Genomic DNA, 25,233 nt, shown 5'->3' with positions numbered 1-25,233 from the left:
GCTGTATCTTACTCTTGTCAGTTTTTCTCATTTTAAGCCTAGTATTATCTGTGTTTGAACTGGACTTTCACTGAAAGCTGACTTCTTCCTTCTCAGCACTGCCAGCCTTGGGAGGGGTGCATGCTCAGTGCAAGTATGTCAGAGGAAAACCAAACCATTTATTAATAAATGCTACGTCTAATGAAGAGGACGGATGTCTGTCCCATCCTGACTCCTTCCTCTTTCCATTCTCTCTTCCTCGCCTGTTTTGAGGCTGCTCTTACCCGTCCGGCAATACAGCGGTGTTCTGCTCTGGTGGAATCGCCTGCTCTACAACCCTCGCTTCTAAAAGGCTTTATAGGTGCAACTTTCAAGACGAAGCAGGTCCTTCCAAAAATAAATAAAGGGGGGTGGGGGGCCACCAGGGCAGCCACGCCGCACCCGGTGCCCACGCCCACGCCCCCTTCCTCGCCGCGCATGCGCCACTACTGCGTCCCCGAGTTACTCTTCGCGCATGCGCCACCTCCCTCCCCGGGGAGCGCCCTGCTTTACGGCCACTGCAAACGTCTCTGCGTAGGACCCGCAGCCCAGGTAACGGGGAAGCGCGGCGCGAGCCCGGACCCGCCCATTGCCCCGCTGGGGAGGAGAACCCACGTTCCTTTTCCAGCGCTGCGCCGGCTAGGCTAGGCTGGGCTGGGCTGGGGGGCGGCACAGTGGTACAGTCCTCCCTGCCGCCTCGCGGGGCTGCCGGCTGCGGCCGCGGAGGATGAGCGGCAGTGGCTGGGGTTTGGGTGGGGGGGTCATTTGCTTTAGGGAATTAAAGCCTTTAATTAGGGTAAACTTCAATAATTGTGTGTGTGTGTGTGTGTGTGTGTGTGTGTGTGTGTATTATAAGCGCACGATTTTTGTTATAAACAAAATACTTAAAGCGGGTTTGGAGGGCAGCCCGCCCATGGCAGCCTGGTGCTTCCTCTGCTCTCAGACCGTACCACCCTGTCTAACCCGAAGCTCAAGGGCCTCAGTAGATCGGTGGCGGCTCCCTGCAACCTGTTGTGCTGGCGCCCGCTTCCCACAGGATCGCACCGTGCTCCGGTTCTCCAGAAGCCGTTGGCGCGCACGTTGCGCTCCAGTCTGCGTGCTTGTCTTGGGGGCACCTAGGTGTTAAAGCTTGACGGTTGTGCGTATATTTGCTGCAGCGCAAGTGCTTCCTTCCCTCTGTTTCTCTGCAGAAAGGCAGAGCCTGCTGAGGGCGTTGGAGAAGATGAGAGTGCCTGAGCAGCTCTCCAGCTGTCACTGTGTGAGCCCCAAAGACTAATGCAGAGAATCAACAAGAACGTGGTTTTGGCGCTTCTCACTTTGACCAGCTCGGTGTTTCTTCTGTTCCAGCTGTATTACTATAAGTACTACTTGTCTCCAAAGGTAAAACAACACCTCAGCCTGCAGCGCTCAGTTCGGCAAAAAAGCATTTGGAAAAAGTAGTACTTGGTCCTTTAGTGCTATCTACTAATGCAGTTTAGCCCCTGACAAATAGTCCCTTGAAATGAATAATTGTTACCATAAACCTGAGATGTGCAGAGGCTGAATAACTTGTCCTAGAGGACACCAGGACTCTTATGGCCCTCTGTTCAGACTGTTATGCCCACCAGAGGAAGAGCAAGTGGGTATTATGTCGAGTTGGCTGGAATCCAGGCTTTTTACCACATATTTAAGCTCAGTCTGCTACCTCAAAGCTCTTCAGGCTCCATGTGCATGCCCATGATGTAGTTCTGAGTGACGTAGTGTGGAAACTAGGATCAGACTGGGCGCATCTACACTTCCTTAATGGGCCGTAGTTACAGAGCATTAAGTTTAGTACCTGTAATAACAGGTACTAAAAGCACTACTGTGCATTAGTTCAGATGAACGCCTTTAAAGTGACGGTTAATGCCCATTGGACTAACGTGCGCATTAGTACAGTTTTTGCCAGCTGTGCTAATGCGCAGTAGAATTAGTTCAATGGGCATTAAGCATCTTCTGTAGATGTGCCCACAGAGATTTTTATAAGACTGTTCGGGGAAACAAAGTAACCACTATGTTTGTTTGTAGCCTGTTCTGTTTTTGCAGAAGCAGTTGTCTTTATTACCTAATATTCAGTTATGAAATTTTTGAGAGATTAAAAGTAAATGTCTGCTTTCGGTGTTCTTACTGTGAGCCAAACAGCATATGAAACCATGAAGATGGTCTTAATGTAAATAGAAGTAAGATATTGCCATTCATAAGAATCTAAAAGTGTAGTATAAGAGTTCCTGCTTTCATTTGACTTCCTACCTTTGATTTTTTTTTTTCTTTTTCCCCCACGGGAACAGTTTTATTCTGAGAGACGAGGTTCTTTGGGTAAATCGGATATCTTTTATTAGACCAACTCAAATAGTTGGATTATTCAGTGCATTCTTAACACTTTATGGTACAACTGTGTGGCTTCCTCCTACACTATGTTTGTTCAATACAAAGCTGTACATTAGGAATCATTGTCCATTAATTATCCAGAAGTCTGCAGTGTGAGCTGTATTACCCTCATCTGCATTGAGTCTATAACATTAACATTTTCTCTCTCTGACTTAAGTATTTCAAAACATTTCCTTGATAAGATGTAACACTCATCCTCATAGGGCACATCCCCATGAGCAGGAATGTGCATTTCCCCAGGGACAAGTAGTAGTGGCACAACTTGTGCTGCTTGTCCCTGGGGAACGTCCATGTCATGCATGTTCTGGCATGCTGCACATTGTCCTTGGTGGGGTAGGGAAGGCTGGGGCCAGCAACTGTGCTGGCCTCAGCAGTCTTACCTGGGGACCTCCAGGAGCTGCAGCCACAGCTCTCCTGCATCAGGGAACCTGGCTGGTAGCTGGAGCATGGCTCTGGCCAGCCAGGCTCTAGTTCTGGGCAGCATGCACTGCTGCCATGTGCACTGCCCCACTAATTTTAGACATGGGGATTTTTTTGACCCTGGGATCTCCTCCTACCCCCCATGTACTGCAAAGTAGCAGCGTAGGAAACACCTGCATGTGCATGTGGCGCCACCAACCCATCTGGTGCCGCATACTGCACTCCCATGCTCATTTGGATGTACCTATAGTGTTTTTCTGAGCTGCTTGTATTTGTCATGTCCCTTTTTATTTTTACTTTTATTAATTGGCTCCTCACCTGGGAAGCCTACAATGCTTGCTTATCCAAAACTCCCACTGGTTTGCATTGTCCATCCGACTATATTTAAACAAATCTACTGGCCCTGGCTTTGTACTCCATGTTGTGTTTAAATGATGAAAACCTGCAGTCTAAAATGTTACATGAAAAAGCATACCAGATTAAAAAAAAAAAAAAAAGACAAAGCAGCCAACATTTAGCACTTTGTAGCTGTCAAGATCTTTTCCTCTTTTTTTTTTTTTTTCTTGCTAGAATGGACCAGCTTTTTCAAGAGTCAAAGGAAGCCAGTCAGGGCAGGATAACACAAGATGGGTATGTAGTGTGTTGATTATAGCATCTTGCAAGTCTCCAAGAACTCTTGAAAAACGCAGAGTATGGGTGCAAGTCTGCTTCCAGTTAATTCAGTGGGAAACTTGTTCCAATTTAAACAGCATCAGGCTTGACCTTAGAGGTTTGAATATGACCAGGTAAGTTCCTGGGAGTTGCAGGTCCTAACCTCTTACAGAATATGTTTTCTACGTCTTGACCAGACTTCTAACAGGTTCTGTTTACTCTTACAATAGGTTTACTAGTGCAATGCAAGCTTCTTTTTTCTTCCAAAAAATAAACAGCTTTCATAGTCTAGGAAAACAAATTTTAATTGTAACCATATTTACATTATTCTTTAAACAAGCTCAACATATAGATATATCACTAGGGTCAGAGAATGAGGTCATCCAGTATGCATTATGGCCAGATTCTGGCTGTTGAATTTTATACCAGAAATGCTCGTAGCCATTTTAACCTCTCAGAAATTTGGGTGAGGTACAGGACGTCTCTTACTGGCTGATATGCAGTGTAATGATGCTGACATCTAAAAGATACCCCGCTTCAGGTAAGCAAAGGTAAAAGCAATGAGAATGCTTTTTGAAATTCTCAGTTCTTAAAAGGATGTCAGGCTGGGTTTTTAGCTTTGGGGGCTTTGTCTCTTCTGTCCCTAACACACTTGGAGAAAGTCAAAGCAGAAGCAGACATGAGGACTGTTCGGTGACATAGAAATGCCTGAAGATTCCAAGAAGTGACAGTCCTCATAATCAGCAACATGGTGCCATGTGACATATATGGGATGTAATGTTCTTTCTGGTCCAACTGCCTGCAGGCAGACTGCTTCCCTTTAGCTCTTACTTTACCCTATTGGAGTGTTATTAACAAAGCAGAATGCTCCAGACATTTGCCTGTGGCTCACTGCAGGTGTCTTCCCAACTTTCAGCTAATCCCTGAGGGATCAAGTATTACATTATTCTACTTGGCTGAATCCTTCATGGATTCTTGACAGCAGGACTCCTTTTTCCTGCTTGTTTTAGTGTAAACTTGAAGAGCCTTTCTTCTCTGAAAGGTGACGGCAAGGATGGTACCTTTTTCTGCATAGAACCAAGTCAAATCTGCTTGCTTTAATGGCAATAATAAAAATTTTAGCACTTGACTCTCTTGTTAGTCAAGCTGGCTCTTTGGGGTTAAGAGAGCAATAATCCTTTCTGTTTCTCCCTGAACAAGATCCAGAGAACAGTTTCGTAAATTTCATTTTTTGCCCTATATCCTGTTTACTTGTGTTATCTTTACCCGTCTGCTGAAGCCAGTGGCATTGTAAAGGTATCGGAATTTAATCTGCATAATTGGATGGATTTATATAGAATGTGAAACTCAACCCACCCCTGCATGTGTGAGTGCACACCCCTGGCCCACCCCGCAATGCTGGGTTCAGTCTACAGAGCTGTTAGTGAAGGGAGGGGGCAGTCTCTTTATATGGCCCTGTTTTACCTTGAGATGCAGTGACTCTAAACTCCACAAGGCTGTGTTCACTCATGCTTTTCAGAGTAAAACTTTACAGTGAGGCCTTTGCTTTTAATTGACTGACTTCATCCTGCAACACTGAATGAAATGAATTTCTAATTGCTGCCATGCTGTGATATATTGCTGTAAATATTTTTTTTTTCATGTTCTGTGGAGACATGCCTTATTGAAAGTTACCAGTGTATGAGTCAAACTAACAAATCACCATAACATGCATCTTCTTGTTAAAATATAAGTCTCTTACATCTTTGTCATACTTTATAATGATGACTGTTAGAACACTCTTAGTATACTGAAGTCCAGAGACCACACTGTACATATGCTTTCCTAAACAGTGCATATTGTATTTATGCTAGAAGCTATAAAATGACAGGAGAAAGTTGATAGAAGGTAGCTAGTACGATTTCTCAGCTTCTGTTTACTGGAACAACCGAACAGCCTGGTCATATAAACAACCCAGGTAGTGTCTATCTGTGTTTATCTGGTAACACAGACTCTTGATAGTGTTAGTCTGTCCTATGCGAAAAGCTGTTGTGAAATATATATATTAATTATAATAATCTCCTTTGCTTTCTGTTTTAGTTTCTTCATTGGTAATTAAAGTTAATGCTTATCTATGTTTCTGGTGAGGTGATAAAATTTCATTAGATATTCTGAATAATGATTTGAAGTCCTAAATGCTAATTATAGTGAGATATAGTGTTTGTCAGTTATAATTATAAACTTCTCTTCCTCCCATGTTTGAAGGGTTGACTCATTCAAATGACTATATAAAAACTGTTGAACAGAATTTTTAAACGTAGACTTGTAAAGAGATTAACAGCCTTCTGATTTATAGGGACGAAACAATTTGTAGTTTCAAAAATATTTTCTTACATTGTTTAACTCTAAAAGTGGAAAAGGCTTTAAATGTCTCACAACCCCTAGAATACTCTTTGTTGTGCTGATAGATTATCAGACAATATCTTAAAACTAGTCTTATCCCCCCTGTCTCCTGCAGAGGGCTCTGTTGTACAATATAAGTGCTATGAGCAGAAACACTGGCATGATAAATTCAAAATGTGTGGAACCTGGATGGAAATACTCCTGTCTGTCTGTGGAAGGACTTTGGCACATACAGTCAGTCAGTCTGCCTATGTGAAGGATTTTACTCTCATGTATGTCTCAGGGCAGCACCACTTTTCTGTACATGCACTTCACTTTTGCATGTAGCTTTGGACCTGACAGACTTCTCGTTACAGAAGACTATTAGAGATGCTGGTTCCGAATACCAGTGGATTGTTTATTTTAAAATATTTATTTTACATGCTTAAATAAAAGGATTCTGACTTCTTTTTTTCCACTCTTCCAAACAGCATGTGGTTAAGAAATTCTTAAATTTAGTGTCCAGTCACAACGTACCAGTGTATCTTATTGATCCTTTGGTTCTGGGACTAATGAATAAAGATGTCAAGCAGCTCAGAAGTTCTTCTGATGGAAGTAGCCCAGAATGCAAGTATTTCTGTGCTCCAAGGGACTTTACCACATTTGCACTACTGGACAAAACGTGGAAACATGAAGTAGGTTGTTTTTCTTAGTTCTTTTTTGTGCATTATGATGTACCATTCCATTATAGGGTTGATAGTTGTTTAACAGAACATTCTCTTATTTAAATGCTAACAGAGGGAAGATTCATGGTTTGGAACTGATGTTTTTAGGCTTTTTCAGAAACTTCTTGTGCTGAAAGCTTTTCATGTAATAGCCCACTTGAGATATAAGACCTGTGGGTCCCTGGAAGAGAATAACTGCTATCAGCAATGAGGGAAGTCATACATAATGTTTGAAAGGTTGAAAAATGAAGAATCAGTTAGGTACCCCTGAGGCAGCTGTTCACAAAATGTGCAGGTCCTTTGAAAGATGTTTAAGAGGTGGATATCTTTCAAAAAGAAGGAGAGACCTACTTGAAAGGGACTGTTTCATTAGAGACAGCTACTGGATACTGAAACATTTTTGCTTGTCAGTTAACTGTTAGAGTCTGTGCTTTTTGTTTCAGTAGTATAAGATTTTTAAACTCTTTGTGATGATATAAAATCTAGGTCCTATTTTATTTTATGGTAAGAAGAAATGCCAGGAGGCCAAGATTACTGCAGCAGCTCAGTGCAATTTAGGCTTAGCACAGTAATGGAAGAGCTCTCTGGTTTTCCAGAAAAGGGGAATTCATAGTATGGGTTTATTCTGCTCTACAAAACTAAGAAAATCTTCTTTTAGAAAACATTAAAATGTTTATTTTTGGCAATTGTCTTGGCTCAGGCGTGCAGAAATTTTTAGGGAAAATAAAGTTACCCCCCTTTTAAGGATTTAGGAAAATTCCTGGAATAGTTAGGGTTTGATTTCTGATCTACGTTGTGCAGCTGGAAATGAGGAGCAGCATAAGTGTATGAAGAATTGGCACTTATGGTACTTATGCCTTGTTTTTGCTCACTTTGCAACTCATGTTCTTTCTCTGACTCTTAGACAGGCTTATTTAGATCTGCTGAGAAAATGGGATTCCAATGGCTAAAGATTCAAAGCAAAGATCCACGCTTGGAAGGGATGGATGACCTCTCTGGGATTGAAATTCCACTGCACTATATCTTCAGATTGGCATCTCACGCCATCCATGTGGTAGTCTTTTATGAGAGGAGTGGTAACTACCTCTGGCATGGCCAGTTGCGGCTAAAACAACACATGGACAGAAAATTTGTGCCTTTCCGGAAGCTGCACTTTGGTCGCTACCCTGGAGCTTATGAAAAGTAAGTTAAACTATAGGAATAAAGAGAAGGATGTAAAACCTCTGATACTACTTTCAGGTTCATTACTTATATATTAGTAGTCAATCATTCATATTTTCAAAGGTGGGTTATGAAACTCAATTGACATGTTCATTTAAAATGTAGGTAAATTAAACGTTTATGAAAATAAATCCAAAGAAGAGATTTTCTCTAATTTATAGATAGAAGAATTGAGATGGGGGTGAAGTGTCTTAACTTGGAAATGAGATCCTGTAAGGGGTTAATGCAGAATTTGTTAGTGGAAGGATAGCATTCTTTTGAACAAGCATCCATGGTCCATCTTGCCAGGAGCAAAGTTAATTGAAAAGCTCTGGTTGTCATCTGATATCTGAAATACTTTGTCACATTTAGCCAAAGAACCTTGTCTGCCTTGGAGTCAATATGACGGACAAAATAGGGATCATCATATTAGCGGTATTTGATATTAAGGAAATAATCTCTTTCCAGAAGTTTTGTGTTTAGATAAAGAGCTGAAATCCTCAGCTTGGAAAATACGGGGGCTATCTTTGCAATAAAAGCCTGGTTAATGGTACCTAGTGACAAATACTGGAGCATGCTGAATAGGGGGCTCTCTTTTCTGTCATTACCCTGAGCCTCAAATGCATGTGCACCCATTTTATCCAACCCTCACCCATATTTATGCATGCTGGAAAGGAAACCCATATTTATGCACAGGTATGAGGTTTTGCTAGTCATCAGATTTAGGTTCACTTCAGAACTCCATAACGTGTTTGGAAAAATAAGTGATTTTTGGCTATCTCAGCATGCATACGCATCTGATAAATGACTTCGGTAGCAAAAACCCACTTTCTTCACACCTGACTAATGTCAAAATGACCAGCTAGAATTTTTGCTTAAATGTTGAGAAAATCTGGAATAGGTGTAATTAATTTCAGTCACAATAGCAGCAGTAACAGAATCTGATTGGGCATCAGTGAAATCAGTTGCCAGTGGGTCACCTAAAATGCCTTTCATATTCAGAGCATTGACCCTCACAACACCCTTATTGATTTTTACAAAATACTGTACTACTTTCCTCTAAAATACGGATCATGAAGGAGTCAGGTTAAGCAACTTGACTGACTGAGATGTACTGAGTCTGACTAGGTTCACACTGCAGTCAAGGGTGTGACTGGAGCTTGTACAGAGACATGGAAGCTAGTTTTAAATTGGCCTGTATATGTGTGCCCAAGCTGCAGATGCATTCTTGACTGCAGTACAGAAATACCCTGTTGGATTAGGTAAATTATGTGTTTTATAACGCTGTACCTATAGGTATCCCCCTTCTCCCATTTTTATAGTCATGGTAAGAGACTGAAATAGGTGTGTTTGGAAAAAAGTGCCTTCTCTACAGATTGTCTCCAATATTGCTCAGGATTTAGGCTTGATTAGATTAAGAGTTTATTACATCTTTTCCTTCAAGCCCTGATTCAGAGTCTTTTCTTTTCCTTTCAATGAGTTTTGGATAAGGTACAATATGCATAGTAAAATGGTGGTGCCAGGAATAATAGAGTTTTTTGTATAATAGTGTAAGAACCTGAAGAAAGTTACACCTCTGGGAAAAGTGATTGCTCAACACCTGGAAAAAATGAAAGAGCTCAGTAATGGCTGACTGAAACTCGTGTGATTTGATTCGTCTGTTTCTTTTTCTTTATTTGCTGCTTATGAGCAATCTATTCTGTATTGGCGTTCTAGCTTTCCAAGTTGCCTTCATTTGTTCAGTATTCACAGTCATAGTATTTCTGCATAGGAGAGTGGTAAATCCATAGGCTAATTACAGTATGTACGAAGCCAGATATATACAGTGAGGCTTTGAGAGTGATATTCCCATAGACTGTGTGAATGTCACAATAAATCAGAACAGAAACACTTGTAGGTTAAAATAAACTGATTCATTTTTATTAAGAAGTAGTCACGAGGCCTACCTTAACTCTTGGAATCTCAAACTTGTTACTTGTCTTGATCTAATGTCCAGTGCATTAACTCTTAAATACCACTCAAATTGTCATTGTTATGAAAGTAAGGAAGCCTTTAAATTCAGGGGCCAAGATTTTTTTAGGCTAAAATAGACTCCTGAGTCCATACATATTTAGGAAGCTGAATAAATGATCTGAATTTTCAAATGTGTTGAGTAGTTAGCAGCTCCCAAAAAAGTAAATGGAGCTGTTGGCCCTCAGCATGTTTGAAAATGAGGTCACTGATAAGGTGCCTAAATAGGGGTTTATGAGTCTAACTTTTTAAAACCCTGTCTCTTTTTATATCTTAACTCATGGGGAATATTTAAAGTAGCTGTCACACTATTTTTTGTCCTGAGTTGTGTATTTAGATATAGGATCTGCTATATGAGTTAATGTATTTGAGTAGCTTCACAAACTGATCCATAGAAGTGGCTCTTGTTTTGTCATGGCTGATGCACTCTTGGACAGGAGAATGATGTCTCTCTTTCTTTCACTACAGGCTAGTACTTCTCCCTGTTTCCATTGATGAATTGAAAGTTCAGATTCCTAAAAATCCGTCCCAGTTTCTAGAGGAGATGTCACACGCTAGATTTCTTGAATGTAGGTACAGAGAAGCTCGGGCTTTCTTTCAGGTTAGTGGTAAACAGGTAGTGTTTCCTCTGAAATATAAATTCATTTGTATTGCTACGTCCAGATCCTAAAAACACTTACCTATGTGCTTGACTTGAATGAGATTAGCAATGTGCAAAGTTAATGCAATACGTAAGTGCAGGATAAGGGTCTTTATTCTAGGAAGCTACTAAAATGGAATAACTCCTAACTAAAAGCAGTTCCATCTATTCACAGTTATAGAAATGTTTCCACATTTGAAACCATATGAAGAATAAATACTTAGTTATAACTTTAAGGCCCCTTTTATGCTACCTAAGTATGTAAAGTGACTTTACTGTAAATAAAGTCCCTAGATGGAGGCCCTATCTTTTGTGTTTAGGTTTTGCTGTCTAACTGTTCTCACAAATTTCCAATAGTAGTAACAGTTTTTAAACTTCTGGTCTTTACAGGCTTGTTCATGTATTACTGTGCTGCAATTTTAGTGCTTATATTTGAGATAATGTCCATTCAACAACTCTTCCCCTCCACCTCCATCTTTCAGGTGCTTGTGGCCCTTTGAATGACAGTTTGGCCTGAAATTTTACTAATCCAAAGTAAAAATTTGTTAAGGCTGATATCTTACCTTATCCCAATGTTGGAATAGAAATATTTCTGTACGTGTGTGTGTGTGTACACACATGCATGCATGGGTGGATCTAGAATTTTGAAAAGGGGGGTGCAGATGGTGAGACGCATCATCACATATAAAACAATATACATTTTTCTCCAGTTAAAAATAAATTAATATGTTAGGGGTTTAGGGCTATATTACTCAGTTTAAAATTGAAGCAAAAACCAATATGACTTCATTGGAATGAGTTGAAACAATCTGCAGGGCTGTAAAATTGGAGCCTTTACCAGAAGCAGCTGACAGACAGCACAACTGCAGAATAAAGGATAGCTTGATTTGGTGGAACAACAAGACCTGTGGAACGAAGAGTTTAGAAGGGATCAGGTAAATTATAATGACCTCTGAAGTCAAGTGAGTCCCTCAGCACTGCCTGAGTAAAAATGCTGCTGCCACTGCCAGGCAGTTAGTTGGCTTTAGACTTTGGGTAGACCAGGAATCAAAGGAGAGGTGCAAGTGCACCACCCCAGATCTGCCCCTGTGTGTTCTTGTGTGCTCTGTTATCTTGAAACTGACCTAGCTGTAAAACCTCAAAATTGGCATAAACTTAGGCCTGGTCTTGTAGTCTTAATCATTGAGACTACTTACCACACAATTACTACTTACTCATGTAACAGCGCAAGGTCCTTACTCAGTGAGGATTTGTTCCTGTATGGTTTTCAACTGATCTGTTTTAGAAATGATGCTATAAAGGTTTAAAGACTACATATTCTGCTAGATTTTTCTGCTGGGTTTTTAAACATGCTTCAAGTTGTGGCTCCAAACAGGCATTCAGCGGGATAGATTTTTATCCTCCTGCTTTGGCTGCAAAGCAGAGGTTCCCAACCACCAGGGTGCAGCCTGGTACTGGCCGTGAAGGGTTGGCTGCTGGGTCATGGCATGAGCCTCCCCGCTTGGACCCCTGTCTGTCTGCCCAGGTGAACAGCTTCCACCTCCAGCAATCATGTGCCAGGTTAAAGCTGGGTGGCGAGGCAGCCGGCTCTGTGTGCACTGTCCCACTCGTGTGCCTGTCTGCAGTATAAAAAAGGCTGGGAACCACTGCTGCAAAGGATGTGCTAATCTAGGAGGCTCTCCTCTGTTCCCCTGTCCAGCATTGGAACACAGATGCAATCCCTCCATCCAGTCCTTTCTGGAGTATAATGGTGGGACAAAACACCCGATACCAAATTACTTCAACTCTTTTTGAGGGACCCATCCACACTGAGGGGAAATGAATTTGTCCTGCAATCCCTACATTTTACAATTAATCCTTATTCATGCCAGTCAATCATAACTCTGTATTCTCAGTGCCCCCATCATCAGTGTTAGATGGGTGCAAGAGAATAAATTTGAATCCTCTCTGAAAGGAGAATAGCAATGGGCATGCATCATTTTGCATTGGAGGCTTCAGGAGTTCCCTGAGTTGTATGACTTTCACCATCTCCAAGCTGTGTCTTCTGAGGTGGAGACGAATCCTGTACTGGGAGCTTTGCATTTTGAAATGGGTATTTAGCAGCTGACAGTTATGCAGTCAGTGTACTTGGTAAAGTGTATTTTAATGTCTGTTGTTTAGGCTGTATTGCTTAGTATTAATATTCTTGTGTTACAGAAGATCTCGCAACATGGGAGGAGGTGGGGGGTTGGGTGGGCATGGGGGTTGATAATGCAATTTGTTGTTAAACTCTTCCTTATATTTCTTTCTTAATAATGGGAATTATTGCTAACTTATAAGATTAATGTACAGTTGTACCACTGGGTGGCGCCAAAGAATTTTTAAAAATTGGATTCACTGCCATGATTTCCAGCACAATTTTTGTCCCCAGTTGTTGTCATTGGGAATCTTTTCTCTAACTTCACTGAGAGCAGGGTTGGGATCAATATTCATTATTGTTCAAAAGAGTAAGTATTGCAGCGATTTGTGACAATTGCATTTGTATATTTATTAGTTTGGAAAACTTAATAAATGGAAGGGAGGCTTAAACAGAGGGAACTTTAGGTTTCAGAAGTTAAGGTGCAGGTACACTTATGTCTGAAGGTAACTTAATGTTCATTAACTCTTTAGCTGTACCCTGATGATACCTCCCTGGATGCAGTGGAATTCAGGAAAAAAGCAAAAGCACTGCTGCATTTGGCTGCCCTAACGCTAAATAACTTAGGAGTGAGATTCTGGCTGAGCAGTGGAACATGCCTTGGTAAAAAATATCTTTACTTATGTTGTCTTGTTTTTCAGCACATTGCAGTTTTATTTGAAATATTTCATCCTGTTTAGTTTCAATACCAAGCACTGAAATTAATAGGAGAGTGCATGCAGTTGATAGGTAGCATCTGTTAAGTATTTGAAAGCAGTGTCAAATATACAGTGCAGTTAAAATAAGCTTTTACTATTGAGTCAGAAGGGGAGGGTTCCACAAATTAATAAAATAATCCCTTTCTAGAACCGCTGTAGAGCTTGATGCTTTGAGATGTCAAACAGGCCTCGTGTGAAATGGTAAATATTTCTGCCAAAAGCAGTTGTTCAGTGTATTGCATCACTTCAAGTAATATTGTATTGTAAATTAGAAAAATGGCAAGATTGAAGGATCTTTATTTTGTTGCAGTAGAACAGGTTTACTCAAAGTCCTAACAGTTTTGGAGAAGATGGATAGCTGTGAGTACAGCTGTTGCTTGTCCTCATGACCAGTTTGTCTCTGCAGAGTGTAGCAGAAGACTGTTTGCCACCTCCTGTTATCCTGGTGCAATATGACACTTAATTTTTGCCTTGTTTCAGCTCCAGATCTGACTTCACTGTGTCTCTGAACTCACTTCCTTTGTCTTTTTTTAGGCTGGTATAGACAGTGCAATATTATTCCTTACAGCAAAGATGTTGATTTGGGGATCTTTATAAAAGACTACAAATCTGATATCATTCCAGCATTTTGGAAGGCAGGATTACCACTAAAGCACAAGTTTGGCAAGGTGTGTGGCTCACTATATGAACTTTATCCTTCACTGTTGTAACAACTTTCTCTCGAGGTTTATGCCCTCAGAATATATTTCTAAATAGTATGCATGGGGAAAGCTCTCTTAAAGTGTTAGTGAACAACCAAATAAAAGCAAGTTGGCTGGGTGTGGGAACTTACTGGGGAACAGCTGATATGCAGTACCTGTTTGTGTGCCTGGAGTTACACTCTGATAAGTGAAAACTGAACTGGGGAGCTTCACTCTGTTTCATTCAGAAGTAAGATGCCTCACGTTATCACTGAGTAACTGCAAGCACCCGTTTACCATATGACAGCTGCCCTACATATGGTCCACATGGTTTGTCCATTACTTGATCTTGCAACTGTTTATACAGAAACTCAGTTTATTTCTTTGATTACTCTTGTTGAGTTATTATATTTTTCTGGTGCAAGGGCAGCAATATATGTGTGTGTTTGTAAAGTACCTTTTATAATGGAGTCCTAATTCTTCTAGGAGCCCCTGAATTTTACCTTAATAGAATTATTTTGATAATGTTAAGAGACCATGCTAAGAAAAACAAGGCTTCTGAGGTGAGGTAATATCTTTTTATTGGACCAACTTGTTTAGCTTCAAAAGATAGGAGACATGTTGGTCCAATAAAATATATTACTTCACTTAACAAGCCTTGCTTGTCTCACAATTCTGGGCCATCATCACTACTGTAACAATACTAATAAACTAAAAGGGATTCTAGCTGTGTTTAAGGTTCAAGAGAACTTTAAATATCAAGGTGGAATGTTGTTTGATACTGAACCTGCTTGTAGGGGTATTAATCTATGTAGGCCTTCTCTCAAAGCCGGTGTCTTGGGCTGCAGTTGATAGATAAAGCATAGGATCACAATGGTGAAGCAAAGAGGAAATATTGTACAAGTCGGGGAAAGAGGAGCCCTTTGAGGGGGGGGGGAAATGTTCAGAGCTGATAACTGAAGTGATTTATTTAGGTCAGAGTGGTTCAGACATACCAGAACATAAGATGGCGGATGCCAGGGAGGGTAAAGAACAGGAGTTCGAGCTCTTTAGATATACTTGGTTCAGTGCTGTCCCTTTAAATCATCCATCCCTGCCACTGTTGGAGACAGGATACTGGGCTATATGGACCATTGATCTGACCCATTGTAGCACTTACTATGTTCTTAAGTACCTGGGACTATGTATAGCCATGTTTAATCTCCCAAGTCACTATGTTTTCATTTAAGTTGGAGTACAAAAACTGATCATTGGCTAGTGCTAGTGGACATTGCGTTTGAGAGAAAGATTGCCCAGTTTGAATTGCTTTTCATCAGTCATTCATTAAGTTTATTCTGCTCTTATATGTGAAAGTCTGTCTCTCTCTAATGTTCAGTCTTTTGATGCTTAAATACATGGTTTGTTGTGGTTTCTGCACGAGTTCTAGTTAAGTACGCCTATGAGATCTGAGATCTGCAAAAGCAAGGTTAGAGTTGAGTTGAACGCAAGTCACCTTCCATTTGTAGTATTTCTAATATACTATATTCAGGATGCAGCTTTTGAAATCTGAACAATTTGATCTTTTGGGGGAGGACGTGTTAAAGGCATCTTCTTGGCAAGAACTTTCTCTTCTCTTCTTTCCTGCTTAGTGTGAACTTTGGTCCTTCTGAAGAGAGTTAGCCACAGTATCTCCTTTAGTTAGCCAAGAGAGGACACCAGAGAGTGCAGCGACAAGATTTCTTTGAAACCTGCCCGCACAAATAAATTGTGTGCAACCTTCTGTTTTTCCTTATGGTTATGATTGAGTACCTAAGATGTACATTTGTCTCATAGGTAGAAGACAGCTTGGAGCTCTCCTTTCAAGGGGAAGGTGATGTGAAACTTGATATTTTTTTCTTCTATGAAGAGGATGACCACATATGGAATGGAGGAACTCAGGCCAAATCGGGCAAGAAATTTAAGTATGAATTAGATTCACATCTATTGAAGGGACAGTAGCTAAATAGTTTTTCATATTTGAGTAATAATATTTAATGTGTTGTAACCAGACAGTATTATAAAATTGGTAGTTATAGTAGTTGGCACTTAGTTTGATGCCTAAGCAAGCAGGTGCTTCAGTAAGAGAGAAATCAATAGAGATTTTGCATTGTGAGAGCTAGAGAAATGGAGAGCATGGCACTTATGTGCCTTGTCAGACCTGTGCTGCCTTCAAGCATTGTCGACTCGCTCTTCACCAGTGTTGGATGTGCTCTGTCAAATACATGTTGTCTGGAATAAGGTTCACTTCCATTTGAATGGAAAGGTAAAATAGGACTCAAGCTTGCACATTTTCCTTCTTTTACAGGCAGGCCTTTATTGCATTTATTAATTTTTCAGTGAGCAATAATTTTCCAAGCATCTGTGTGTGAGATTAGGGATTAGGGCAGGAGCCTTGTCTGCCTTTACAAATAACGTAGCATTTTGGGGATTCTGTGGTAATCGCTTTTCCTGATAACATTATTTCCGTAATATAAACTATTACAATAAAATCCCTCTGTTGTTTTGCTTTTTTTAATGTTGTTGCTGTTGTGAGAGTGACTGTCAGTGAGATTCTCTGTACTTTATTGTTTCTTCTGTTAAATGTGCCAGTAAAAAAAAGAGGATTTTGCTGTTCTTTTGCAGTTTTTCTCAGTGAATTGAGAGTTAGTTTAGGCTCTCTCCATCTTGCTCATCATTTCCAGTAATAAAGGTTTTGCAGACCAAATTAAGACCTGTGTGACACCATTATCTTCCAGTTTATTCCCTGAGTGCCTTTGCACAGGTGTAGCTAATTGAAAATTAGTAAACACTGATGCACAAGACAGTGTTACCAGTGCTCTCCCTTGGGTGCCTTGGCTTTGCAGGGATAAGGAGTAAATTGCAGCAAAAAGTTATTTTAATCATTGAACTGAGAAGGTAAGAGTGTAAATTGACAAAGGGAATCGATTTGTTGAGTAAACGAGATGCTATATTTGCAATTTTACTTTGAGAAATGACTGTGCTGTCCCTTAGGATGTATTGACCCTTAGTTTTTCCTCATGGAGTTCTGGGGGTTTTTATCCACATGAACAGTTAAAGTTTCCTTCGCTGTATGCCTGCATGTCACACCTGATTTGTGACACTGAATTCCATTCCAAAAGAGCTGATGTTACTTTACAAAATAATCTTGCACCACTTATTGGGAGGGTGGGGCTTGAGAGCAATGGTTTTTGTTCCTGCAAACAGCAGAGGCTGTGTGTCGTTGTCGCACCCCCTCCCCCCAAGTTCTGAGAAAGAGACATTGGCTTTGAATTCATGCTCCAGCAGTTTGCACCAGCTGTTGTGCTACTAGTCTTTCCAGATGATACAGATGTTCCAGCTGCCATAGATTAAGAAAAAGGCTTCTTCTAATGCTCTCACATTTTTTTAAACAAAGTTGGCAAGAGGGGCTGATGACAAAGTGGATTTTGAAAGTAGTAAAACATAATGAAAACTGTAAATCCTACAGTGCTGCTTTCTGTATATTTAAAATACATTTAATGCTTACCAGAAAGGTCATCTAGAATAGCTGTCTTGTTTATGAAAGGCCCTGAGCAGTGATAGAGAAAGTATGTTCAGAACACTTCATCCTCACTATTCTCCAGTACAAAATAGCTTCTCAGAAGGGGAGATGCAAGGGAATTTTGTCATTCAGTGGAGCACTCTTTACTTTACTTTAAGGCTTGTTATACCAACCACCAGTAGGTACTTATGTTTTATAGCCCTCAGCTCTTTCAGGATGATTTTGGAACATGAAGAAATGGAATTGGTAATCCAAACCAGAAGTGATTCATTTTTGGTCATATTACAGTTTCATTCTTTGGTTTGAGATTGAGTTCGTAAGAATACTTACCACCTCAAAAGCAAGGTATTTTGCAGAATTTGCAGATGTGAGAATTCCTAAATATCAAACAGAATACTACAGAGCTTCAAAATTAATTATTGTTATATACAGTTCTGTTGTAAGTGCATGCAGTGTTTATGGTGAAGACTAGGGCTACTTGCAGATGTTGAAACAAAACCAAAAAAAACATGCTTTACTGGAAGAAGCAGCTTGTTACTTCAACCCAGCTCTGCAGTGTCTGTGTAGATGCGGTGCTTCACCGGGGCACTTTGACTCTTTTATCTAAAAGCTAATTCAATCAACTATTAGATAAAAGCCCCAAAAAAGCCCCACTAAAGCAATCTATATAGACATCAGGCGACCTTGTTCCAACTAACACACTGCCTCATCTGGGCATGTTCTGGGCTCAGCATGGGAGGGCTCAGAGTTTAACATTATAGCGCCTATTTATTTTGTGTTTTGGGGGTGCGGGGTTTAAACATCTGCAAGCAGTCTTTAGGTTGTGTTACCACTTCGGTCATAAAGTCCAAGCCTTCAAAACTGTGGCTCTATAATAATGTCTGGATTGACTGTTGTGCTTCTAGAACAGGGTGGCATGCATGGCAGAAGTGACTCGCATAGCCTTTGTGTGTGGCATGTGACAGATTGGGGAGGAGGCAGATAGCACAGCAGTAGATGGATTGGGTAAGGAGCAGAAAGCACAGCAGTAGATGGGACAGGGGAAGGGAATCTGAATGGCACTTGGGGAGGGTGCAGGGCTAATTTATGACGGACCTGCCAAAAAGATTGGCCCTCACCATTCTAGAATATGTGGTAATACTAGAATTTCTATGCTCTTCAGTGAAATGGTAGAGCTTAGAAGCTGTGGAGATATTGTAGAAAAGCTACAATTTAGTATTTAATAAAAACAGTAAAAAAAAAAAAAAAGAAAAAAAAAAAGAAACCTTAGGGAAATGGATAATGAATCTTAGCAGCATGGTAATATTGGTGTAAAAACTTTATGATTTTACTCTTTCACATATTTGGGAACTTAAATGTATAATTATTTATAGCTTAATGTGTATTAACATTCTTTCTTCAAATTATGAATACAGTGCAGCTGGTTGAGGATCAACAGCATCTAAGACTTCTAATTTGATACTGAGTGCAGGAATATTGCTCCTTAGCACAAGAGGGCATGTTGCAGACTTCTATTAGGAAATTGGTAGGATTGAGCAGTGTCTCTTATAATACAGTATATGCCATTCTAGACTCCTTACTAGTTTATATATATAATGCCAGAAATAATCTTACCACTTCAGTCATTCCTGAAGGCAGGGTTTCAACTCCAAGAAACGTGTCATTTTAAAAGGTGAAGAGTGTTAGAAAGTTAGATGTTGGATGCTGCAGATGCCAAGTGTCTGAGCAGTTCTGTTTGGAACATGTCTTGTCACTTTCAGTATTGGGATTGTAAATCTTTTATTTTTTCATTTTGTGAATGTTTTTCTTGGGGAACCAGTTTCCTGACTTCACAGGAAATGCTTGGATGGATGCTATGGGGGGGACACCCGCAGCCAAACAAAACCCACAAGCCCGGTGCATTTGCATATTTTCTATATCTAGGCCTAAAGTATGCATTTTTGATTTAAAAAACACTTTTTAACCCCAAAAATCCAGTACTGTAAATTAAATTATATTGTGGGCATTACTAATTCAGAACAACATCTGAAATCCAGTAACTCCAAGAAAATGTTTTCTAACTTTGAAAGAAAAAATTGTGCAAAAAATATCTCTCCTTTTTGCTTTTATGTCCATGCATTGTCTGCTTATTTCCAGTTGCAGATGATTGTTTGCGCATCTTTGGAAAATCTTAGTTTTTAAACATTCTGAGTAGAAAACTCTTCTTCAGGCAAAAATTCCTATCGTAAAGGGCATCACTAAAGATTACAGATTTTATTACTGAGTGTAAAAATGCATTTTTAATAAAGCTTGGCTAATAGTGTTGACGGCATTCCCACTTTGGTTGCTTTTTTTTGCAGGCTGTTTCAAACTTCAGTTCATTTGTTCACCTTATAGATCATTCAGAGAAGACTCCCTTTAGAATATGCAGTTTGTATTTTATTAATAGCCTTTGCATGTGTGGGTCTAGTATACTTTGTTTCGCTGTGACAAACAAATGTTTTCTGTGTGTGAATAGCAGCTATATACCACTTAGCAATTGATTGTTGTAGTTCCATTTTAATAGTTATTTTTTTCCCTTGATAGCTGGCATCTTTTCTGTGTAATGTAGGTTAAGACTGACCACAGTGACTTTTGGGTACAGATCCCAAAGAGCTTAGTTATTGTTTTGCTTAAGTTGATAATTTAAAATTCAAATGGTCTTTGTTTTTTGCTGGAATTGTGGTTTAAAATTGCTTTATTAAAGGGGCAAGCTATTTTTTAACATTGATCCATCTTTCAAATATCTGTTACTTAACAGTTCTGAACATTTTAACTTTTTTTTCTTCCCACGATATTTTGTAATCCATGAAAGAGTTGAGACTGCTTTTCTCTCTGAGAAAATGTTCTAACCAGTGAGACTTAGGAGTGATCCCCTTTGCAAACATTAAAAGTTTCAGTATATTTTGGGTGGTAGAATGACACTGCATCACTTTCACCTGTGGAGCTTTATTCTGATCAAATGGAAGTCTTGGACCAGTGTAACCCATTGAACTCAGTGGAGTTGTTGCAGATTTACACTGGGTCTGCTAATATGAGAAGTCAGGGTGGTTTGAAAGAATCAATTATTGAATATGAGTGAGCAAAGCAAGAATCAGAAGCGTGTGGGGGATGAAATGGCACCTTAATATTGAGCGGCTGTTGTATGACTTGGCACTTTATTTAAATGCAAGTGTCAGTGTAGAAATGGATGACACTGCTTAAGCAGTTTGAGGAAAGGTGGACACTTTTGGCTTTTTTTAAGCATTTCATCTACTCATTTCTCTATACCAATGTATTGGTGCACCTCTACATCATATTTATTTTGCATTTGTAAGCCCTTTATCCACCATTATTACACTTTCCCAAAGTGCCAAAGTTTGTAACGGCCTCCTTTGTATTGCCACCTCAGATTGTGTTTGTGGCCTCATTGCCTCCCATTAATTCTTATGGAAAACAAACTGCTCCATATAACCTGAAAAACAGTGTTAAAGTATTGTGCACTAAAGCATTAGGAAATAAGGCCAGAATTAAGGCCTTATACTAGAGGCTGTTGGGTGGAGGCTACTGTTCCTTTTACTCCCCATTTATCCGTGGTCCTCTTCATACCTTGATGGCATAGCTGAGAAAATGGATCTGGTTTCCCTGCAGTGGGAAAATCAGCTCAGTGTAAATAAGACATATGTTCTTAGGATCTGAGAACCTAGATTTGTGTCCTGTGCGCTCTGTTGGATCACCTGGGGATTGCTAGATTGTCTCATTCTGCTAATGGTGTGAGAAAAGGAAAGGGCCTCTGTAAAGCCCTTGCAATTGCCATTGCTTCTTGCACCACAGCAGATTTTGCTTTTATTGGCCACACCTACATGAGATGCAAGTACTAAATGACTGCATAGTAATTGACATTACTGCGCAGTAGCCTCCCCGAACAGCTTTTTGGTGGCGCTGACTGTGCAGTAGTTCGTTGCTACTGCACAGTAGTAATGACCTACTGCTCATTTGGCATCCTTTGTGTATTTTTAAAGACTGCTTATCTACAGAGGTGCAATCAGTGCAGTGCACTAAGCACATAGACATAGTAATACTCAAGCTTTACAATGATTAGTAATCCTTAACATTAGTGAAATGCTATAGTGACTGACTAGGTGTCCTTATTGAATGTTATGCCTGCATTCTAGCCTTCCGTTAATGGTTATGTTCTTTTACTCTGACGTAGGTACCTGTTTCCGAAGTTTACGCTGTGTTGGACTGAGTTTGTAGAACTCAAGATACACGTGCCCTGCGAAACCCTCCAGTATATTGAAGCCAACTATGGCAAGGACTGGAAGGAACCTGTGAAGACATGGGACTGGAAAAGCTCTCCACCCAATGTACAGTACAATGGAATGTGGCCTGTTGATGAATGGGATGATGTCATTCAAGTCTACTGATCATCTGGATGTTATTAGAATGTGTTTGGTGCCATTGGACCTATCCAGTACCCCTTACTCCAAATTTTTAAGAACAATTTTCATCCATTTTCAAAGGAGATGTTTAATTTTATCTTGTGTAGTGTAGTACATGCAGTATCTTGTTATACATCTACATCAGGCATTCCCCCAGACAGCTAGAAAATGAAAGTTGTATGTTGCAGTTGAGCAGACAACTGGGAGAAAGAGGTAGAAGGGCAATGATAGTGAAATAGTTATGGCAAAAAAAGTTTAAACTTGAGTCATGGCCAGATGGCTTGACTTAATTCAGTTTGGCCTCTGACCTCGGGACTTCCATTCTCCTATAGTTAGGGAAGTAAGTCATAGAGGTTGCTTTCCCTTGTAGAAAGGGGGGATTTGGTTTGCCTAGAGCAGTGGTAGCCAACCTTTTTGGAAGGAGTGCCACAAGTTAGCCCTGTGCCATCCCCAGGTGCCACTCCCATCCCTATGTCCTGCATGATCTGCTGCTCTTTTTTTTGCTCTGTGCCCTTTCTGCCACTGTGCTGCTTGTCCTCTCCCCAATATGCCACATGCCACACACACAGACTGCCCTGGCCGCTTGTGGTTCTCATGCCACAGGTTGGCCACCCTTGGCATAAAGTATCTGCATTAAAGTGATTATAGAAAAAAATAATTTGATCAACTGATGTGAAGCACTCGTAGGAGCTGTAGCAGTCAGGTGAGCCTCAAAGGTTGCTGGCATATTGTTCAGTTACTCAGAGAACATGTGACTGCATTGTGAAACAGCAAAGATGAGCTGTTGGGAATGCATGTGTAGTCCTAAATAAAAAGTTGGGGAAGACTCAAAAGCCTTTTGCACATTGGAGGACACTTGGCCCCTCCTCCTATTATGTCCCAAGGAAATCTGGGTTTGGAAGCCTGGTAACAAAAGAGAAGTTCTCTGTTAACCACTTTGTGTAAGCGTGCTGGGGAATATTATCCACAGTTTAATTATAATGTGACGCCATGTGCAGCCGGTAAATGCTTCATATGATGGGCAGTCACTTATTCCATTCTTTGATGTTTTAATTATGGTTCTCAACCTGGGATTTGCAAATGTATTTTTTGTAACCATCCTTGTTTTCTTTTTGGATAGAAAGAAGTGGGGTGTTGAAATGTTTAAGTAGCACTACTCTAGTTTTTAAATGTTGATACAAGCTAATAATCTGTATACTACTGCTGCCATCTCTCAGATTTACAACAGTGTAATCAAAAGTCTCCTACTGGGTTAACACTGAACTAAATTTTACACAGGGATGTTATTTATTGTACTTTTGATAAGTGTACTAAACTTCTTCATTTGGACTTTGAGAGGAAGCTGTTGGTGAATAATTGGGTTCTGTTAGAAACTGCTTGAATGCATCTAGTGAGAGATGAATCAAAAGTGCTCTCAGAGTGGAGTCAGCAAAGTTGTCCTCCAACATGGGCTAAAACAATTTAAAAGTAGGGTAAGACAAGAGCTGGGGTGTTACTAATGGTATGACTGCCCAGTGTACTGGCACAAACCCTGCAGCACTTGGGTGCTTTCATTTGGCATGAAGCATCCTTCGTATGTTTATATACAAGTCTGAAGACGGTGTTTCCTTTCTAGAGCATTATAGCTGTATCCAAGTCACTGCTTCTCTGTCAGCTGCTGGTTAGATAGGACAAATCTTTGGTGTGTATTTAATTGTTATCTATCCATCCAGTTTTGCAGGTGTATGTGTTCAGGTTAATACAGTTTTTTGAAGAGCTAAAATAGCAGCTGCTATGTGGCTGTTTTACTGCTGCACCATTCCAAGTGCACTCTGGGGCTTCCCTGGGATTTATACCCAGGCGTGCACTGTACACTTATTTCCTGCCAACCTTCCCAGTTCATGAATGCTCCTGCCACTGAATGCTAAGCTAAGTTATTCAGCATTTGGCAGATACTTTAAAAATGGTCACATTCCTAATTACGTGAGTACTTTAAATACTATGGTAACCACAGGGATTTTGCTGAATTAGGTATGGGAAGAGGTAAAATTCTGCTGATGTGTTTACTTGGTGAGGTAACGCATTGTCTGAAGGGAAGAGTTTTGTTTCTCAGGTAGATTTTTTTTGTGTGTGTGTTCTTTTCTGTTATAAATGGCTGAAGGCCAATTTTCTTATGATGTTATATAGAGCTCTATGTTGTCATGCAGTTTGGTAATTGAAAATGGTACAGTAGCTCTTTATGCTTTCTTTTTTTTAAATGTCACAGAAGGGAAAAGATAAGGTACTATCAGGATGGACAGTTTGCCGTTTGTCAAAATTATGACTGTAACAGTAATAACAAAAAAAAATGCACATGCTCCAGGTAAAACTGTGTTAAATGTCTGACTTCAGTACGGTATCTATTTAATTTATTGTACATGTTAAAATACTTTCTCTTCAGAAGATACAGATTGTATTTTGTAACACCAATTAACTAATTAAGAGTTTAGTTAACATGTCAACATTCTGAGTTACCCTTTGTGCTCTGTTACCTAAGGCAGGGGTCAGCAATCCTTGGGCCGTGGACCAAATTTGGCCCACAAAGATTGCTCTGGCTCCTGAAGCTGTGATTGCAATAGAGTCCAGGTCACAGGCCCACCTTAGTGCCATTAATTTGGTCCACCACTGCTAAAAGGTTGCTGACCCCTGATTTGGAACAGTATTTTTCAGTACTGTTATTTACTGTGAAATAATATGGAGAGAAATGATTTTGATTTTTTTGTTTTCTATTGTTTATTGACTGTGTTTTACCTTGAGTTTTTATTAATAAACTCTGAAAACAGTGATAGTTGCTCAAATGTCAAAGATTTCAAAGTTTGAAATTTGACTGTATGAACATGACACGGAGGTGGAGGTGGTATTTGGTCAGTTGTTCACTTCACTTGTTGGAAACCATTTGTTATCTTTGTTGTCACACCAATGTGGAAAAAAAGTTAAATCTTTGTTGCAGTCTTACTTGGACAGCTAAGCTTTCTATTGTTTAAACTGTTGTTAAGCTTTTTGACTCCAGAATTTTCATTCATCTATTTACAAGGTCTACCCCTTGGTAAAATCAGATTTTTATTTCCCACCATCCCTTTCTCCGCAGACTTTCCATGATCATCTGAAAATCCAAAAGGGCAATAGCAACAATAAGAAATTCCTAATATTTAGCATCCCAGTAGCAATGTCTACAGCAGGGGTAGGCAACCCTGGGCATGGGTGCCAGAGTGTAGCACATGAAGGCATTTTGCTTGGCACGTGCAACTTGGGG

The 25,233-nt window shown here is 40.1% G+C and overlaps 1 protein-coding gene across 1 annotated transcript; it reads left to right on the top strand.

The window, feature by feature from the left end:
• The first annotated feature begins 502 nt into the window (after positions 1-502).
• Positions 503-24,766, top strand: FKTN (fukutin). The gene is made up of 10 exons (XM_090038919.1): positions 503-570; positions 1,209-1,398; positions 3,415-3,474; positions 6,348-6,551; positions 7,486-7,763; positions 10,260-10,392; positions 13,081-13,210; positions 13,840-13,973; positions 15,798-15,925; positions 21,734-24,766. The coding sequence occupies exons 2-10, from the start codon at positions 1,294-1,296 to the stop codon at positions 21,945-21,947; spliced, it is 1,386 nt and encodes a 461-aa protein (XP_089895045.1). The 5' UTR covers positions 503-570; positions 1,209-1,293; the 3' UTR covers positions 21,948-24,766.
• The last annotated feature ends 467 nt before the right edge of the window (positions 24,767-25,233 follow it).

This window comes from Crocodylus siamensis, chromosome 3 (assembly GCF_052110815.1).
Source record: "Crocodylus siamensis isolate JL-2025a chromosome 3, ASM5211081v1, whole genome shotgun sequence".
Classification (NCBI taxonomy): Eukaryota; Metazoa; Chordata; order Crocodylia; family Crocodylidae; genus Crocodylus; species Crocodylus siamensis.
Note: the sequence above shows the minus strand (reverse complement) of the source record. Positions and strands in the feature narration are given on the sequence as shown.

What these genes read in the sequence shown, in the direction of transcription:
- FKTN (XM_090038919.1), top strand. Translation starts at nt 1,294, where the DNA reads ATGCAGAGAATCAACAAGAACGTGGTTTTGGCGCTTCTCACTTTGACC. An exon ending in AGTACTACTTGTCTCCAAAG is followed by an intron (nt 1,399 to 3,414) that starts GTAAAACAACAC and finishes TTTTCTTGCTAG; the next exon opens with AATGGACCAGCTTTTTCAAG. An exon ending in AAGCTCGGGCTTTCTTTCAG is followed by an intron (nt 10,393 to 13,080) that starts GTTAGTGGTAAA and finishes TTAACTCTTTAG; the next exon opens with CTGTACCCTGATGATACCTC.